We start from the raw sequence: 20,652 nt of genomic DNA, 5'->3' as shown, positions 1-20,652 counted from the left end.
ATACAAAAAGTTTTTTCTTTTTCCAGATAGACGGAGCGAGGGGGGAGGGGGAGCGAGCGCGCAATCACGCCCTTACGTCAAACCTGCCGTGAACGCGACTTGCGGCCGCTGGAGGCAGCAGACGATCACAAATATTATAATTTATACTTTTGATTAGTGTGTTATTTTGCATAAAATCGTGTAGTGTTTAAACCCTAACATTACAATGACGTTTTAATGTTTGCTGATTTGATAGTTTGATTTTAAGATTCATAGTTCCAAAAAGTCACTAAAATAGTTATGAAGGTGATTTGTTTTTTGAAGAATACTTCACCCCAAAAATGAAAATTCGGTCATCATTTACTCACCCTCAGTCACTTCCATAGTAGAAAAAAATTAATATTATGGAAGTGAATGGGGCTCATGAACGGTTTGGTTACAAACATTCCTCAAATAATTTCCTTTGTGTTCATCAAAATAAAAAAATGTATACAGGTTTATAACAACATGAGAGCGAGTAAATCATGACAGAATTGTAATTTTTTTGTGAACTATCCCTTTAAGACATTAATCTTAAGCACATTTAAATTAATAATGCTATATTAATTTACAATATTAATTATAAATACTATTAAAATAGTTGAATACTTTACTATACTCTTAAAAATAAAGATGCTATGGGGTCTCCAACCTTTTTGTTAGCAAGGGTCCCACAATGGATAAACAATCTGGAGAGCTACTTTTTGATATAGTCTCCTCAAAACGTTGTTTTATTTTTTTCTATTTTACATGTTGATATGTTTTTATCATTGTTTACATATATAAAAGACATGTAATAAATAAATATTATAATTGAGACTAATAATAGAATGTGCTTTGGTGGGCACCTCACAAACTCTGTGCGGGCACCACGTTAGAGACCACTGTGTCATACGATGCCATAGCAGGACCATTTTGGGCTATATGGTTCCACAAAAGGTTATTTATAGGTTATATAAAGCTTTGATTTGAAAGGATCTTTGGAGAACCCTTTATAGCACCTTGGTTTTAAGGGTGTACTGTACATGCATCACAATATCTTTTTGTACACATATTAAACACACATACACCGACTTCCAATATCTTTTCATTGTTTCTCTACTGTCAAAATCTGGCACATGCACACGAATCATCAATTCTGAAAAATCAAAACAATACAAGATATGTACATACAAAGTGAGTGCACTGTGCAAACGTATACAGATTATGCTTTTTGCATGAATATATGGCTAATAAATCAATACCCGCTGTGTCTCATGCGCAAAACGATTGAAGAACATGTGCTGCCGAAAGAAAATAACATCCTGCCCACATTCCACAGATCGGACTTGCAGCTTCTGTCCACACTGCAAAAAATCTTTGGTACACGCAAACATATTCCCATATGGCACAAATGCAGCTTAAGGGTGTAAAGTCATATTTAAGAGGAGGGGTGTTACATTCTTTAGCACCAAAACTAATTTTGTGCATTAAATTTTGATTCTTAAAACATCTCGTTACCAATTCATTTGTGTTTTTATTTAAATACCCATATAAATTGAAAAAAGCTGTGCAATCTGTTGGTGATAATATTAAGAAGTAAAAATAAACATCCATTATTCACCCTATTACAATCCGTCCACATGGAATTATTTAAGATTCAAATAGATTTAGGGGTAAGAATCAAACACTAGAGAGAAAGAAAACAAATTTGGCTCATTCAATGTAAAATTAGGCACTTTTTAGGATTTAGGACTAATATAGGTGCTTGTTTTTATTAAACTTAGCTCATATGGGGACCCACCCTTCCTGCTTTAAGTGTCTCCCTTTTCTAAATGTCATAAGTTTTGATACTAGGCTCCGTGGCTGCACGCAGCCCCAATAAATACAAATGCATTTAATACAAAACCATATACATTTTGCACACGTAATTATAATTCAATACTGTCAGCTTTGGTCATCTGTAGCCAATGGAGTGATACAATAACTCAAAGGTGAGTGTGTTGGGTGAAAAGCAGTGCACCATGAAACAATTAGCAAGAAAAATCCCTTTTCCATCCCGAAAGTTCAATTTAAAGATACACAGTGTACTTTAAAAAAAAAAAAAGGCTGGAATTATAATTCACATCATCAACGAGGAAAAAAAATATATATCATATAACAACACAATATTGCAGGTGTTCTGAAAGTGAAACCCAAATAAAAGGCAACAAAAAGGCACTGAATGTTTTCCGTAAATTTCTCCGTAAACAAAAGAAACCCCCCTTTCCTCCTCGAACCTCAGAGCTCAGCTTATTCTCCATGTAGAGGACACCACATGGTTTGGAGTAATAGAGGACCTGTTACATGCTGTCATTGAAATGTTAGACATATTGTGAGAGCATTTCTCAGTTTTAAAGTGGAGATAAAAAGCAAAGTAAAAGATGAGATTTTCACATCATCTTCTCCTAGCGCAAACCAGACAAACCTAGTCAAACACGGAGTGTGTTTCATTCTTAAGAAAATTAACAATCTAAATGTATTTAAGATATGATACAAAAGTATTGAAAAACGGCACAAGCAATTGCATTATACCAAAACTGCGATATTTTTCAAAAGTGCACTATTAGAGCGAAACCACCTTCTGTAGGTAATGGAGTGATCGGGTATTGATCAACGGGTGATCAATAACGACTTCAGGCTGTGCTGGCATGATCACAGTGAAAAATGATAACTGAGCATTAGATATATGAAAAAAGTTGAGGCACCGAATTAAATCATTCTTTGAGAAAACCTTTTTAAAAAGCACCGAATTTTTTGACATTTTAAGGCCACATTGGTTGGAGTTCATCAGCTCTTTCTGCTATATATTGTAAGTGCTATCCTAATAGATTTTTGTACCAGATTGGCTCCAAATGCGTATTTGTGCTTTGGATCTGTTGGAACGGAGACAGGTGCCTTCGTATCAACATAGCCAAACACTAAATCGGTAAAGCGAAAAAGTTTGGTTACATCACAGTTTCGTAAATACTATATGCCTTTAACCTCCAAATACAATGCGGTTTACAAACTGGAGAGCATGCAGATATTTTTCTGCCCTTTCTTGTATGCGTTTCAAACAAACATTGTAAAGGTTAAGGGTTTCCGTTTTATTGATAAAATGCTACACTGTTTGCTGCGAGATAACTTTGATGTTAATATGGCCATTGTGGACAGAAGCGGCTGAGGCGTTTTTACTCGCATCCCTTTCTCTTACTCCCTTTTTTTAAAGCAATGAAACGAACACTATATTCATTGTAATAGTTATAATACACATATCTGTATAAATCCTCATTAGCAACTGGCACTTATGATTTCTTGACTCAATAAGAGAATAAGAAATACTGAAACGAATATGGCAAAATACGTTAAATTGATGCATCCGCATATTTTCGAAAAGCCATGCTGATATATTTGTTCGAACACCGTTTTTAATTTGTTCATTTGGCTGATCTTGCACGCTTAACATATATTTTCTGAAGGCACTTTGCACTTTATAAAAAAAACAAAAGAGAAATGAGAACTCCCCATTTTTCCCCTCAATTCTGTGCTACACTGTGATCTACACAGCAGATTCATACCAAATAATTTTTTTCAATTTTTACGCATTTACCCAATACAGGTTAATAATGCTTCTCATTGGAGCTCCAACAGCTGTCAGCGCTTCAATATTACAGCCGGCTTGCTCTTGAGGAAGGAACGCTGGCAGTCGAGGTGAGGAGGAATTAGTTATCACTCCCCTGCCCTGAGCTTTGTAAGCTCATCTGCTTCTTCCTCCTCTTCTTCTCCTCCTCTGTGTAAAGGTGTTTCTGGTCTGGCTAATGGTGCGTATGTTTGTGCTATTGATTGAGGTTGTGTACCACTTAGCGATGCCGCTTGATAAGGACTCTCAGGGACAGGTAAACTGTCCTTAGTGTCTTGGTGTAACTCCTCGGTAATGGGAGACGGGCCTAATACACGGCCCTGAGGCACATCGTGGCCACTGATAGAGGCAACAATGGGAGAGGTTTTTGGATTTAGTGGTGCAGATGTTTCTGTTGTGTTGGACTCATCCACCTGACCTTGAAGTTCCAGGTTTTGCCTGGACCCCGTTCGGCTTTCGTTAAGTTTGGGGTACAGGTAAGTCCTCATCTGTCCTTTACCCTTCACGTTCACAGTGCCACGATAATCAAAAGCATAGTTCATTCTGCTGAGAACACAGTGGCTCTCTTCGCTAACCTGTATGCGGTACTCCATTCCCGTGCTGTCCATGCGGCTAGCGATGTTGACGGTGTCACCCCATATGTCGTAGAGCAGTTTGGTTGTGCCAATGACACCGGCAGTCAGGGGCCCATGGTTAAATCCGATTCGAAGCTTGAATTTGAACCCTAACATGTTTTTGTTAAAATCATCCACTACGCCCATCATTTCAAGGGCAAAGTCAAAGAGGGCGCGGAGGTGGGCGTGCGGATGCGTCTGCTCTTGGCACTGTTGCCCATTTAGCCCTGATGCCGCCATGTAGGTAGCACCAATGGTTTTGATCTTCTCCACGTTGGAGAACGCAGGCTTCCGCAGCAGTTCATCAAAATCTCCGATAAGTTCATTAAGTACGCGATAACACTCTTTCCCACCCTCGTAGCTTTCCTCATAGAACTCGCTGAAGTTGACGATGCTTGCGAAAATGACCCCGACATTGTCGTGATTCTTAGAGTAACTTTGTTTCACCTTCAGCTGCTCCGCGACGTGGATGGGGATGATGTTGCGTAGCAACCAGTCTGCTTGATCTCGCATGGTCTGGATTTTAATACGGTGCTTGTCAGCTTCCACATTTCCGTGGTAGTGCAGACGGTAGCTGACCTCGAATTCTCGGTTAAGGAACCAAACCAGCAGCAGCAGGAGGATGAATGACAGCACGGCCTCTGGAACGAGCAGGTCAAGCGCTGTGGGTGCCAACTCCAACCCACTTGATAGAGCCGCTTGACTGGAGTTACTTGTGTTCCTGGGTTCAAAAAGATTGGAGGCTTATCAGTTTTATTTTGATTTATACAAATTAATCATAACAATAGGAGAGCTGCTGTTCAGAGACCTTAAGATATAGGGGCGGTTTCCCAGACAGGGATTTGCTTTATCCAGGACTAGGCCTTAGTTTAATTAGGAAATATAACCAGTTTTAACAAACATGCCTTACTAAAAACATTACCTGTGTGCATTTTGAGGAAAAACAAAGGGCACTGATGTATTTTAAGATATGTCAGTGCAAGTTGTTATCAGTTTGGACAGCTCTTAAAAATGTTTTAGTCTAGGATTAGTCTAATCCCTGTACGGGAAACCGCCCCAATAAGTGACACTCTTAAGCGTAAAATGAAAAATGTCTTAAGATGTGAGAAACGTGCAAACAACCATCTACTTAAAACCAATCGACAGCGAAAGTGCCTACATTTTAATCTACCAGTGCGTACTTGGTATACAAATTAACAATGTATTTAACAAAATTATAATTTATGACTATAAAGAAACAAAGCAAAGTCTTAAATTATTAAATTAAATGATTATGTGATTCAGAATGCAAGTGCTGTTTTTGTGGTAATGTTCCTATAACTCAACTGGGAAGTCATGGGTTTGATTTCCAAAAAGAAATTACTGCTAAAAATAATGCATGGATTGATTGCACTTTAACTATTTCCCCGCCATTGGCGAGTTTTTCCGGCAATCTGCAATACCGCTATTATCCACCATATAACAACATACTATAATCCAACTAATTAAACCCGGAAGTATCCCCTTTGGTCAAAAAAATATATTAATGTAAATAATAAGATCTTGAGTATGCAATAACCGCTTTACGTCATTCCATTACAATAAGGAAATTGGCACAAGCCTTCATATACCCAAATGTATTAACATGAATACATTTGGCAAAATGTTTTATCCAAAACAACATCTATTGCATTTAGAGCACATATTTTCATTAGGGATGCACCAAATCCAGGATTCAGATTTGGCTGAAAATACTGGGCTTTTTGACGGGGTTCGGGTTCAACCGAATCATAGATTTTTTTCCCCGAACCAAACCCTAGGCTTGCACTACACTGGTCGACATCACACGGCCGTTGATTACACATATTGGGTGCTGACGTGGAGATAAGCTTTAGCTTTCGGTGAGCCTTAGGGACGGTTCACATTTCGCGGACGCGAGCGTGTCGCACCGCATCGGTTTCATAATGCATAGGCTTATGGTAATTGTCAAAATAGTTTTTCCCACTTGTCATCCTCGCATAATGTTGCCTATCCTTTTTTTACAGTTAAAATTAAATAAAATGAAAAATACACTGCTGTGGACGTTGTTTACTTCATTAATGTGTTTTACTGTGTTAATGGAATAAGGATGCGAATAGGATTCGGTATTCGGACGAATCTTAAACAGTGGATTCGGTATTCGGCCGAACCCAAAAAATCTGGATTCGGTGCATCCCTAATTTTCATATGTGAAATATTATTTCCTGGGAATCAAACTCAAGATCTTGGCATACTGCTTAAGTTACAGAAATGCTAGGTTTTTTTTCAGCTAGCAAATGTCAGTTTAACGTCTGCAATAGGGATATTTTTTAGACAGCATTAAGAAACACTCACCCAAAAGACGCAAAGCTGTCAGTGGTGCTAAAATGAAAAAAAAAAAAACAGATGTTATTATAAACCAGAATCTTTACTGTAACATTTTGACAGTCCCCATACATGTCCACTGGTGCGTAATAGGCATAGATGAGTGAGCCGCTTTCAATCAAGTTAAAGGGGACATTTTACAAGACTTTAAGATGTAAAATAAATATTTGGTGTCCCCAGAGTATGTATGGTAAAGTTTTAGCTTAAAATACCATATAGATCATTTATTATAACATGTTAAAATTGCTACTTTGTAGGTGTGATCAAAAATGTGCTGTTTAAATGCAAATGAGCTGATGTAATGCAAACACTGATCACCATAATGGTGGTTTGTTGAAATTGAAACTCAATTGTGCCGTCAATAATTTTCTCTCTCTCTCTCTCTGCACTAAATGGCAGTGCCGTGGTTGTAGATTAAGGGGTATTATCCCCTTCTGACATCACAAGGGGAGCCAAATTTCAATGAGCTATTTTTTCACATGCTTGCAGAGAATGGTTTACCAAAACTAAGTTACTGGGTTTTCACTTTTTTTAGGTTGGTAGAAGCACTGGGGACCCAATTATGGCACTTAAACATGGAAAAAGTCAAATTTTCTTTAATAAAATGTAAATGAGAGATTATAAAAGTCTGTATTTAAGCAAGGTAGACCATACTGAAGTCAATCACAGATTTCTTCTGCACCAGTGGACATATATACGTGATCCTGCCTGTAAAAACTCCAGCTAAAGCCATTTTATTTGTGATTTACCGTTTTCTATATAAAATCAATCGGTATAATGTAAATAGGGATGCACCGATACTGGTATCAGGTATCGGCCTCGATACCACATTTTCTAAAGTACTCGTTAAAAGTCCCACAATACCTGGAATCGATACCACGGTCTGAGAAATGTCTATGTTTGAGCGGCGTGTAAGGGGTTAATGCCTCTTGTGTTGTCCAAAGAGGCAGAGTTTACAACAAACTGGAAAACTAGTCCTTTGTTTTTTTGTTAAATTATATGACTAAAGCTGTTACCTGTAAATTTAAATCATGTTTTTTTATTAAGTACTCAGTATCGGCAAGTACTGAAATGCAAGTACTCGTACTCGTATTCCAAAAAAGTGGTATCGGTGCATCCCTAAATGTAAAGAACATTTGGTAAAAAATATAACCTTGATATCTTTAATATTGACTGAGAAAGGTTATGTCAAAGATTGAAATCAAACTATGATGCTGCTCCTAATCTCATCATTAGATTATGAGACTTCAGACTAGATTTCACAGACAGGGTTATATATAATGATTAAAAAACTACAATTTATTAAACATTTAACACAAACCCTAATATATTTATAATCTCACAAAATGTCTGAGCCTATGCATTGCTAGGTAACAGGCAAAAAAATTAAGATGTCTGACCTTGGCCTAATGGTGGCGCTGTAGAGCCGGGCAAGCAAAGACAACCCGACTACGGTGGCCAGTGCAGAGCGCATCCAAAAACTCAGCTGGCAGAAATTACAGTACTGGATAATAGCAATAATAAGAGCACAGCACAGGAACATGGTCACCTGTAAAACAAAAAAAAGTACAATTTAAACAGTCGACCAATTAACAGTACAAACTACATGTTTAAAAAAAAAGTGCAACATCATGATTTGTTAGTAATTATTCAAATCCACACCACAGAAATGTGTCTTCACAGGTCCACTTAGATCCAAAAACCAGAGGTCCGACCCAAGACCTCGGACACAGGTGGGGTATAATATTAGCAGCCTCGGGTCTCGAGTAATTTAACAAGGTCACCTCTCTCACTCACCTGGATGGGCAGCTCCAAACAGCATGCCAGGTGCGAGAAGACGGACACAGCAGGAAGTGACACGAGCACGGCCCCGATCACATGACGTGGGAGCCAGCCAGACACGAGCTTCAGCAAAGACTGTATACAGCTTTGCACATTGTCCAGGCAAAAGGTCATACTGTAGGGAGAGATTTGAAGTTTTAAAAGAGCATGATGGTATGGCCCCTTTGCGAAGTTATCTGCAATTCTCTTCCACAGTTTTGGACTCACCGGACGGACAGGATGAGAGCGACCAGCTCCAACAAAGCGGCCACGATCGCCAGACCGAGTGTGGTTGCGATGGGCGTCTCCAAGGTTACAAGGGGATAAAGGAAACAGGCTATGGTCAAGGCGAGGAAAACAGCGCAGGACAGCAAAACATCAAGCAGGGAACTGAACACGGGGCTCGCGAACGTCTGCACTGGCAGGTGGTTCACGACCTGGGGAAACAAAACAGTTTTGTTGTGGGACCCTTCATGATATTGCAGTACACCGAATAGTCAGAAGAGGTCAGTGTGGGACTGTTTTGATTTTTCATTTACACTTAACCATTTGGCAGAAGGGACTTAACAGTGCATTCAAGCCATACATTTTCTCTAGGAATCAAACCGACGACCTTTGCACTACTAATGCAATACTCTACCTACTAAGCTACAGGAACACATTATATCTGATATGAAAAAGATATCCGAAATAGTCCTCATTGATTGTAAGACTTATAAATGGGCATATATAAGTCATATCATTTAATTTCAACAGGTTTCTGTGAGAGTTTAGTTTAAGGGTATAGTAAATATAATTACACTATCTATGTTAGGTCCTCACTAATGTAATTTCTGTGTTTGTGTTTTACCTCCTCCTGGTAGCTGGTGCGATACGCTGACTCCAGAGGTTTCTTCAGGAAGTTCAAGCTGAGCTTGTTAATGGGCGGCTTGAAGAAATAATCCTTCATCAGGCTGACACGGAGATTGAGAACGAAAAGAAATTAAAGATAAGATTACGATCACTGAACTACATTTATATATTTTTAGAAGAAATCATGAGGGACTGTTGGATAAGGTCTTCACACCAGACAAAATTAAATATTTACGTCATTTACGTCATTTTCAGATCACGTCAGAAAACATAAATTGACTCGTATAACCGGCTTCTGTCAGTTAAGAGGTTCAAAAGCTACATCAAAGGTTTTAAAGCTAGAGAACACAAGCTGGACACAAGACGAAGTTTATATGATGATAGAATAAATGAATAAATTAATGAAGAAATGAATAGACAATATAAATGAATAACCAATAAAATATAGAAATATAATAATGAATGAGTAAATGAATGAACAATAATATAATAATGAAATTGATAATGATAAAAATAATATTGAATAATCAAATAAACAATTATATGGATAACTAATGATTATAAAATGATTATGTAAATAAATAATTAAAAATAAACTAATAAAAAAATTCTGCACGCGAGAATCTAAGGTAGGATCCATCAGGGACCCAAACAATGCAGGATTTCCAGCAGCACTTTGCAGTTCGGGTGGCCCGCCTAAGATGGAAAACCCTACCGCCTTAACTAGGTCGTCCAAAAAAAAAAAATTAAATTAGCTGCAAAAAAGGCCGTCAAGTGCAACTCGGAGAACAGCGTAGACCCTATTGTGATCGTGCACGCACGCCACAAGGCCAAATGAGAGAAAGATGTGGTCCGTCACTGTCTGAAGGACAACTAGTAGCCAGTTGATAAAACATCTCGGAGAATAGCGCGGAAGTGCTTCACATCGCGAGCGTGCACGCGCGCCACACGGCCGAAACGGACATGCGTTTGATAAAACGCGTGTCTGTGAAAACTAAGTGGACTTCTGTTTTGGGTTCATTTAAGCCTGTTATTGTATTAGTTTATAGTTCTTGCTAATTTAAAGTAAGTTAGCTGGTGATTTTATTTGTTTGAGCAACTGCTAGCGAGGTTTTAGGTGCCTGTTGATTCGATATAATTGTTGAGCGCTCTTGCTCACGTTATTTATGTGCATTATTTACATACTACAGTAGTTACATTCCTTTAAGATAATGTTATTAATAGTGGGAAATAATCAGTTTTTACAATTTTCGCGCTATCTATCATTGTTTGCCAGACGTTCTACAACATCTGCTTCAGTTTGTGTTTATTAACCCTTTAGTTTCCCTTCATCAAGCAGCTATTTTCGATGGGGTATCTGTTAAAAACATTTAATTCATTAATAATCTAGTATGTGTTCATTTCCTGTTATAGTTTCTTCAAAAATAAATTTTATTTGAGTGTTTTTTAATAAAAATACTTTTATTTTCATCATGACGCGTACACCCCACCCCTTTAAATGTCACGTCCCCGGCCCCACCCACCCTACCACCTTAACTAACAAATTGTCTGCGGGAAACCGTGCCATGTATTGTAATTGTTACAAATGCATTGATCCAGGGTCATGCGGCCCATGATATCCCACAACGCACCTGTCCCAAGATAAAAAGTCTTAGAAGCTTCATTCACCTGTCTTCCTTTATCACTTCGACAAAATGTGCATCGCTTTTCTCCCTGAAGTTCTTGGAGCGTAGCGGGAGGATAGCCGAGTGGTCCATGCCAGCGCCTTCTCCAGACAGACTTCCTACCCAGCTTCTGTCTTTCTCCTGGAGTCGGTCACACAGTGAAGACTGGCTCACCCTCACCCCCTCCTCGCACAAAGGGCTCAGTAGACCGTTTAGGGTTTTTGGGCCCGCCGGGAACTGGGAGAAAGAAAGCAGTCGTAAGCTTTGATTAAAAGTTATCATATTTAAAGTTACAGATGGTTTAGATTTTTTTTCAGTGGAATTTTGTTAAAAACAGCCTATTTATATTATACTTGGGCACCCACGGAGGGATTTAAAATAAGTCAAAAGGTCCATGTTTCTCTGTTTCTATGCAGTAATTTGCTGTGTGCCTGCTAGGATGTTCTTGGTGGTTTGAAGGTAGTTTTCATTGCCCATAAAATCTCACCCCCAAATCAACACCCCCTTTGACCCCACTTAAATATAAGCCTAAGGGTTTTTTACCATGTGTCCACCACCATTAATGAGCATTTCTTTAAAACTGCTTAAAAGTGGTAACACATTGGGTTTCACAGTACAGTTGGTTACCCGGTGATACACAGTGTTATATACCTTGCTACTGTTGGCCCAATGTTCATCCTGGCACCCATTTCGAGTCGCCTCGTCTGCAATTGAATTCCCACTTGGATCCACCGAGACACCACAGGAGATGCATACAGACTGTGGAGAAACAGACAATATAACACAAATACTTAAACAAATTTGTGTTTAATTTAAGGTGTGTGTGTGTGTGTGTGTGTGTGTGTGTGTGTGTGTGTGTGTGTGTGTGTGTGTGTGTGTGTGTGTGTGTGTGTGTGTGTGCACGAGCAGGGCATACCTTGTTATGCGAGAGATGTTCGGTGATGGCGGAGTGCGTTAAATCTGGAGTGTGCGTGTGGGGGGATGGACTCAATATTTCGCCCAAATTTAGACCAAAACTGACCTGGGAACAGCCACACTGCGAGCCCATTTTTCGACCAGAGATCAGATACGTCTTCAAACCTACAAAACAAGACATTTTTTATTCACTCTTTACACGCCATTGGCAAGTTATTTCGTCAAATAAGAGAAAAAGCTTCCCTGCCAAATTATTACGACAATCTATATTTCTGCTATTGTCCACTAAGTGGCACTCTTACCCAATTTATAAAACACTTAAGCATCCACTGATTCAAAAACAGTGAAAACTCATCATCGTTCTAAATCTGATCTCTAACAAAAGTCCTTTACAAAAATGCAATTATCTTAGCCTCAAAATGGGCTATTTTTTTTTTAAAGAAACCTACCTATATTTGAGACGTGATAAAAAGAGGTATAAAGGTAGGATGAAACTTTTTTCCATTTTTGTTTGTTTGTTTTAAAGAAAAGGATCTGTTTTTTCATTTGATATATTGTATGTTTTTATATTCATAGAGGAACATATTCTGGAAGGCATTAAACTTTTGTAAAAATCATAAAGTGCTGGCGTAGGCTCCCAACTTTTTTTTAAAGGTGCCAAAAAATGCATTGAAATAATCTGTTAACAGAAGGTATGTAACTTTAATAAGTGCAAAAATGATCCAGAAATGTTTTAACATGTCCATTCACAACCCTAGGATTTGTCCTTAGAATAAAATACTTTGAATAAAATACTAAAATACTAAAATACTAAATACTAAAATGCCCTATTTGGAAGGGTCATGAATAATAATGTTGAGCTCTGCTCTGATTGGCTCAGCTCTGCTCTGAGGCTCATGTCAGTAGCTCACATTAGTAGACCTTATGTTTGAGTCTGTATCAGACAAAAATACAAATTATGTGGATAAACTAATTGTTTGGAGATTGTTAATGGCCGTTTCTAAGTGGTAAGTTTGTGTTTATTCCCAGTATGTACCTGCAAAACGTAACTGTAACATCAATAGTAGAACTTTAGCCGAAATGCTAGCATATAATATAAATTAGCATAGAGTGCTAACTTTGCACTAAACTTTGCATTTAGCATTTTAACAACTTTGTTATTAATTTAATATGCAATTTAATGTTGGTGTTAAGGGCTCGTTATAGTTGCGCGTAGGTCCTACGCCGTAGGTTCCGCGTCGGTTATCATTTATCCTTTTGCGTCCTCGTCCGCGTCGACGTGCAAACACACGCGCAAACCGCTGGGAGGCAGTATCCACGCGTGTAACCACAGTAGCAGCGTGACCGTCAGAAAAGAAGAAGCTTGGCAAGTTAACCCACAAACGAAGAACAAACAGCAACTTGTTGTATATGATTTGAGAAGACCAGCAATGATGGAAGTAAATAAACAGCGACTTTTGTTGCAGTTTGAGTTTAATCACTCCTCAACTTGGCTCATCTTTGTTTTCACCATCGCAAACGGGAATACCTATGACGCAGATTTTTACCTGACGGAAGGGGTTCTAGTGGACCAATCACAGCGCTTGCGGTCCGCGTACAACTGACACGCTGTAAAAAAAATTGCGAGGTGCACATCAGGCTACGCAAGATGCTACGCACAGCCTACGGATAGCTTATGCCGTAGCTACGGCGTAGAACTTACGCACGACTATAAATCGGGCTTTAAGTTGAGGTCTTTTGTATGCACGAGGTTAACATAAAAATGAGAAAACAAACGTGTTTGAGGCTTACGATTTGTCATTACCATGTACAGACTGAGCTCTCATTTATCCATGCCTAGGTAAATACAGTTTTTTATTCTATGGCTCCTTTAAAAACGCTGGCGGGAAAGAGTTAAAAAGCAAATGGCATCTGTAAAAATGTTTATAGAGGTTTTATTAGAACTGACTTCATTTTTTATGAGGCATTTATAAAATGACTAAGCAACCATGGTGTCCAAGGTAAAGTAAAGGTAAAGTTTATCATCTATTGATGTTCCAGGGAACCATAGTTTGTGGTGGTCTTCATTAATCTCGATCCAATTCCAGTTTTCCAATAAGATCCAAAAGTCCTAATCTACGACGTACACTTCATAATCGCACACGAGTTGATTAAGGGCACCTGAGCAAAGTTGTGTCACTACTGATGTTTACACAACACGGATTTCCAAGTGCGAGGATGAGCACTTGTGTTGTGCCAATAAACACACACACACGCCTTAAATTGACTCGAGGAAAATCTTTGTAGTGCCAATACTGGCAAAAACAAACAAAAAGCGATTACGGCAGGCCAGTATCAGCCTGTTCAAACACACAGCTCCCAAACTAACCGTGTTACGCTCACGTATAATCTCCTAAACACACATGGGCTAAGTGTCAGTGCTAACACTACTAAAGGGCAATGTCTTCCCATATTTTAGCCTACAGTAAGTTTTTCTGAAAGACTTTTGTGTTCATCGAGCGGCAGTCCTGAGAGATATATCTGAAAGTAAACAGGTCAAAACGTCTGGTCGTAACTCACCTGAGCTGTGAATAACAAGCCTAACAAATCATAGTAAAGCCATTCCTAACCGATCAGCTCTACTGTTGCTCTACCTTTGCAGACAAAGTATCTACGGATGATAAATTGATGATTGTCAATAGTCATTAGGCTGATTGTGCTTATCAATTAAATTACTAAAAACTACACATAAATAGTGACACTACAAAAAAAACACCTAAATGCATTTGGGGGTGGTGCTTTAAATTGAATTATACATGTAAATTTACATTTTTTTTATCCCAAGGGAAGCTCTTTTTTACTTGTAGTGCAAACTGTCTACCATAAAGTACAGCATGTTACCAACTGATCACTGAAATAAACCTTGATGACGTATGCAGCCTGCATATGCGACCTTCGGAGGATGCAGCTTTCTGTTAGAACCTTTTACAGTGCATGCATTATATTTGTCTTTTACAGCGTTTGCTTTTTTGTTTGGGTTTCCAATAATGTTCGTTTGTGAACTCGTGTGAAGTCTGAGACGCGTTGTATTTGTCTGTTGATCAGTGTCAGATGTGAAGTCTCAGCAGATTAAACCCTCACACAGAGTTAACATGATTTAATGTCTGCATGTTCTTGCTCAAAAATGACGGTGGCTGTATCATTTCTATTGTAAAGAGAAATATTCAAATGGGTTTAAACATTGTTTGGCTAAAAATAAGCATTTCTCTACGTCTAAAGTGAAAGTGAAAATAGCGTCCGCAAGACGAGTCCACTATCGCCCCCTGCAGGCATTTGTTATAATACATACATAATGCTTTTTATTTATAGGACACAAATGTATTGTGTTTGTTAATGTAATGTTGTCTAATGTAACTTGGTTTTACTACTTTATTTGAACCATTTATCATTGCATCTTCGTTATTATGTAATTTTAAATGCTACTGCTCACTTGGGTCTATTTTTATTACCCCAAAATAACAAATTACTTCATTATCAGTTAGCAAAATAAATGTTAGGGCCAGTCCTTGATTAGTTAAAACTTTTAAAAATGATGTGATTTCAGTTTCTTATTCATTTATTTTATCATTGAGGATTTCTTAAGTGTAAAAATATTGTCTCGTCTCGTGAACCCAATCTCATGTCTCGTCTCGTGAATTAAGTGTCTCGTCACACCCCTACTGTAATATATTTTAAACTTTATTTTAAATAACCTATTTATTTTAAAAATAATAGTATTTGTTTTACATATATGTTCGTCAACTGATTTAACCATTGTAACATATCTCTAGTGCGTACATGAGCAGTGGGTTAGAATATATACACTACTGAGGGGTTTGTCGTACCAAGACACAATTTTATGATTTCAGTTTGTCCCAATTAGTGTTGTCAAAAGTACTTGGTCTTTGGTACCAACATTTACCGCATATTTTGTGTAAAAAATCTGGTTTTCATTAGAAAATAATTTCTAGTGAAACATTTTAACACCATTCATTGGATCACCAAAAAAGTGCACTCTGTCAATGAATGAGTTCAGAAATGAATGAATGAGTGACAAAAATGAATTAATTTCCACAAAAATGCAATAATTAGGTAGGGCCATGTATGTATGTAACTGTGGTACTGTGAAGATAGATAGAAAATAACCACCTGCTTTAAATCAAACACATCTAACCTATCGTGTTGGCGCCCTCTACTGTTAAGGGGATCGAACACCGGCCGCGCAGCTCAGCGTCGCGTCTAGGACAACTCGGAGGTATTGTAAACCGGAAGTGCACATTAAATAGCGCGAGCTTCGTCAGATAGCGTCTCCTTCAAAATGCAAAATATACGTTAGCAGCCAATGTTAATCATTAATGATTTGGGACAAATATGATGTTATGTAATGTTAAACTATGTGAGTGGCGCTGTGTGGCGTGACAGGGACTTGAGCAACTTCCTGAGTCACAGCTGGGCGGCGCGGACAGGCACCACCGGTGTGCTTATACTCATAGAAAACAATGTGTTAGATTTTTTTAGAACGGCGCAGCGCTGTGCGATCCCCTTTACTGTTAATCACGCCCCCGTGATTTTGTCTATATTGCAAACATAAGACAACCACCCCCCACTTTTCAGTTTATTTTTAGTACAAAAACTTAATCTGATATTCGGGTATATACTGTAATCACCCTCATGTACAACCAGTTGTCTTTCTGAAGTTTATTGTATGTGTCTTTTAACTCTTTCCCCGCCATTGTTGAGTTAACTCGTCAATAAACAGAGAAAACGCTATCCTGCCAATGACGAGTTTTTACGGCAATCCGTATTTCCGCTATTATCTTACCCAACTTACCTAACCCGAAAGTATCCCCTTAGGCCAAACAGTTTAAACTCTGTGTACGTTTTGATCATCGCTCTGAATCTGATCTCTATCAAAAGCCCTTCACAAAAATGCAATTTCAGCTTTTTGCTCTAAAAGTCATGTTTTTATTGAATATATTTTATGTTCGTATATTTAAAAATTTTCTGGCAGGCATTAAACTTTTGTAAAAATCATAAAAAAATGCAGCCGCTGGCTGGCAAGTTTTTTTTAATAGCTGGCGGGAGTTAACGCAGCCGACTGAAGCAACCCCATCTAACAAATACAGACAACAGCTCCTAAAACCTTTCAGCAATACATTTTATACTTGATGTATAAGTGTAAAGTAAATACAGAATGGCAATGTTTTTATGTTATACTGATATTTAACTTGTTATACAAATATTAGCATGTTTTTGTCTTTTGCATCAAATCGGGAATTTTTACTGTTTTGTATTGGTATGAACAACTGAAATCGTGGTACTGTGACAACACACTAGCCCCAATACTGCTGTACTGTAACCAGAAAAGTGCAAGAAGCCATATCATTTATGAACTGCAAGCCATATGTACATTTACAATCATCCATTGGGTTTTATTCAAAGGGACTTACAGTTCATTGCAAGGTACAATTTTTTCTGGGATCAAACCCACGACCTCTTGTGCTGCTAACGCAATGCTTTACCAACTAAGCTAGAGTTTGTGTCACCTTTATGCCTACAGATACAGATTAATAAAGACCGACCCAAGCCAAAGTCCAGTGCAGAAGTGATGACCATCTAGGTCAGAACCTGTCTGAACTGGATGGCCATGTGGGCCCAGTTCTCCCAGGAGACCAGGACTTAAGGAAGTCATAAATAGTCTTTGACCTCTCTTACATGGGAACTGAATGCAGGCTGGGATCGGAGGATATTCTCGCAGCAAACACAACCCTGGAGGCACTGCCTTCTTCCATTTAACTGCAGTAAAATTATTTAACAAGGCTGAGAATCCCAGGCTGGGATTATATCATGAGGCTGTCGTCTGAACCAAATTCTTCTCTGGATTTAGCAATAAACAGCCAAATATATATAGCTGACCAGTTGTAAACATCAGGATTTTACTTTTACACTAAAATGAAAGGATAACATTAAACATTACATTGAATCACAAGCTGGGTGTCCATCCAAATGTAAAGCAAAACTTTTGTCACTCATCCTCCGGACATGACAGACCACTTCTTTATCTCATTTCGGCCGTGTGGCGCGTGTGCACGCTCGCGGTGTGAAGCGCATACCCGCTATTCTCCGAGATGCACTTGACAGCCTTTTGTTCAGCAATTTTTTTTTTGGACAACCTAGTTAAGGCGGTAGGGTTTCCAAGCTTAGGCGGGCCACCTGAACTGAAATGTTCTGCAGGAAAACCTAGACTGGTATTAGTTTTAGAGGGGGTTTCGGCACTTTTCAACTGGCCAGGCTGGAAAACCATGCACAGACCAGCATGACCAAGCTGAGAAACCAGCTAACCACCTTTGGTTAGCTTCAGCAGTTTTCCAGCAGGATGCCACATTAAGTTTAAGTACCGCTCGCTTGCAACGTGTTTTCATATTTGCATGATGTGTTTCTGGTCTCAATGAAAAATTATAGCACTATCATATATGCTAGTTTCTGCACTGCATATATTCTTATTCTGTGTACATAAGAAAATATAAGCCTTGTCTTGTCAGAATGCCCATGACAAATCAGGAGAGAGAGAGAGAGAGAGAGAGAGAGAGAGAGAGAGAGAGAGAGAGAGAGAGAGAGAGAGAGAGAGAGAGAGAGAGAGAGAGAGAGAGAGAGAGAGAGAGAGAGAGAGAGAGAGAGAGAGAGAGAGAGAGAGAGAGAGAGAGAGAGAGAGACTGTGACATTCCTCATGAGCATCCAAAGTTGCTCTTCTGAGTCAATCCCTCTTTTTATTTTGTTTTTGCCTTTTCCTATTTCTCCATTCATCGCAAAAGAGAGAAAGAAGCCGAAAGACATTCTTAAATATGGCTACGTCTATATAAAATTTGTTTTATATAGTGTATCCCGGGCTTAAAGTCAGTTCCCTATAATCTCAAGGCTTCAGACAGCGCACAAATACTACCTGGGCGTTGAAAATGTGGGTGGGTCCCCCAGAAAAAAATATATATTTCTGTTCGATTAAATGCGTTTAATTTGATTAATTAATCAGCATATCATGTAATTAATTTAATTAAACATGTAAATACCTTTGATAGCCCTAATAAATATGTAAGCGACTCCCTTAACTCTTTCCCTGCCATTGACGAGTTTTTACGACAATCCATATTTCCGCTATTATCCACCAGGTGGTGCTCTTACCCAACTTATAAAACCAGGAAGCAACCCCTTGGAGGTAAAAGTTCAAACAATGTGTATGTTTTGATCGTCGCTCTGAATCTGATCTCTATCAAAAGTCCTTCACAAAAATGCAATTATCTCATATTCTTGCTCAAAATTTGGTATTTTTGAAGAAACTTATCCATATTTAAGAGGTTATAAAATGAAAATAGGATGAAACGGAAAATAAAGGGTCTGCTCATTTATTTGATATATTGTATGTTTATATATTTAAAAAAGAACATTTTCTGGAATGCATTTTAACTTAATCATAAAAAATGCTGGCACTGGCTGGCAACTTTAAAAAAAAAATGCTGGCGGGAAAAGAGTTAAATTATTATTTGTTGTGTTTACATAATACAGGAGTCCATTTGAAGACACCTCTAACCCTTAAATATACGCAATAGTTATAATAATGTTTGTTTGCCTGCACGAGCAAACACCTTTAGATTTTTTTAAATCTCAAAATTAAAATGCCATTTCCCTGCACCACTTCAAAGCATCCAAATATTAAGTTCTCTACTAATAACCAGCCGCAGCCCTGCATTCACTTCCTGTCACATGACCTTTGACCCCTGCAACTGTGCTTATAGCCTCACTAGGTCACATGCCCCAAAAACTCCGGATACGGCGATTCTGAATGCGCCTGCAGCTCTTTGATCCTCCCAAAACGTAACGCTTAGCCGATGAAAGGATCTAACACGCTAATTAGCATGATGCAAAGACGACACGTCCCTCACTTTCAATACGTCTCTTCCTCTGAGAGACGTTTGTAACTCACTCCCACTCTCTCTCTTCCTCTCTTAGCTAACCACAATGTTTCCACTCACACTGCCAACCTTAGTAGGGTAGACAAAAACAGAGGGAAGGGGAGCAAGGATGAACAGGCGATGAGATGGGGTAATACAGTGACAAAATTGGATCAATGTGGGTATTATATAATAAACCTCAATAGGCTCAAGTCTGTTGAACCCAAAACCAACCCCAACTATTCAGGGATTCCTTTTGACTGATCATTACACTGGTGTAAATAAAAACGTGGGTTTGCCAACGTGTTTTGCCCATCCTAAAAAAGCCATTGTGTATGTATATAAAACATGCATGTTAAATATACTCTGTTAAATGTTAAATGGAGTGATATATAAATTATTCATCCTTACGCCGTCCTAGATCGCAGGAACCGTATGTCACGATGTCATTGTAAAGAGCACCTATTGTCCGATTGCAAAAATGTAGGGTATGTGTAAAATAATGTGAACACAAAATATTGTTGTTTTTTAGCAATGAAATAGGTGCTCTTTAATTAAAAGTATTCATTTGTGTTCTCCTCAGAAAAGTGCGTCAGAATGGGTCAGAAACGCCCTCATAATCACACTTGGTTTAAAGAAATAGCTCACCCAAATATAAAAAAAATTTGAATAAATTATTCATCCTTACGCCGTCCTAGATCGCAGGAACCGTGCGTCATGATGTCATTGTAAAGAGCACCTATTGTCCGATTCACGTTTTTAAATTTTCTTTGGCATGTAAGTGT

General features: G+C 38.5%; 1 protein-coding gene across 2 annotated transcripts in view; it reads right to left on the bottom strand.

Annotated features, from left to right (window-relative positions):
• Positions 1-1,092: 1,092 nt before the first annotated feature.
• Positions 1,093-20,652, bottom strand: part of adcy9 (adenylate cyclase 9) — a 38,202-nt gene continuing 18,642 nt past the window's right edge. Inside the window, exons 2-10 of one of the 2 annotated variants that reach the window (XM_065259627.2) lie at positions 11,908-12,071; positions 11,643-11,750; positions 10,996-11,228; positions 9,326-9,428; positions 8,704-8,912; positions 8,452-8,611; positions 8,055-8,203; positions 6,625-6,651; positions 1,093-4,993 (exon numbers count right to left, since the gene is read on the bottom strand). In XM_065259627.2, coding sequence (XP_065115699.1) covers positions 3,748-4,993; positions 6,625-6,651; positions 8,055-8,203; positions 8,452-8,611; positions 8,704-8,912; positions 9,326-9,428; positions 10,996-11,228; positions 11,643-11,750; positions 11,908-12,071 — 2,399 coding nt within the window. In that variant the 3' untranslated portion in view covers positions 1,093-3,747. The remainder of the gene's footprint in view (positions 4,994-6,624; positions 6,652-8,054; positions 8,204-8,451; positions 8,612-8,703; positions 8,913-9,325; positions 9,429-10,995; positions 11,229-11,642; positions 11,751-11,907; positions 12,072-20,652) is intronic. The other variant, XM_065259629.2, reaches the window with a different exon arrangement.

Source organism: Paramisgurnus dabryanus, chromosome 24 (genome assembly GCF_030506205.2).
Source record: "Paramisgurnus dabryanus chromosome 24, PD_genome_1.1, whole genome shotgun sequence".
Taxonomy (NCBI): domain Eukaryota; kingdom Metazoa; phylum Chordata; class Actinopteri; order Cypriniformes; family Cobitidae; genus Paramisgurnus; species Paramisgurnus dabryanus.
This window is presented reverse-complemented; position numbering and strand designations above follow the sequence as displayed.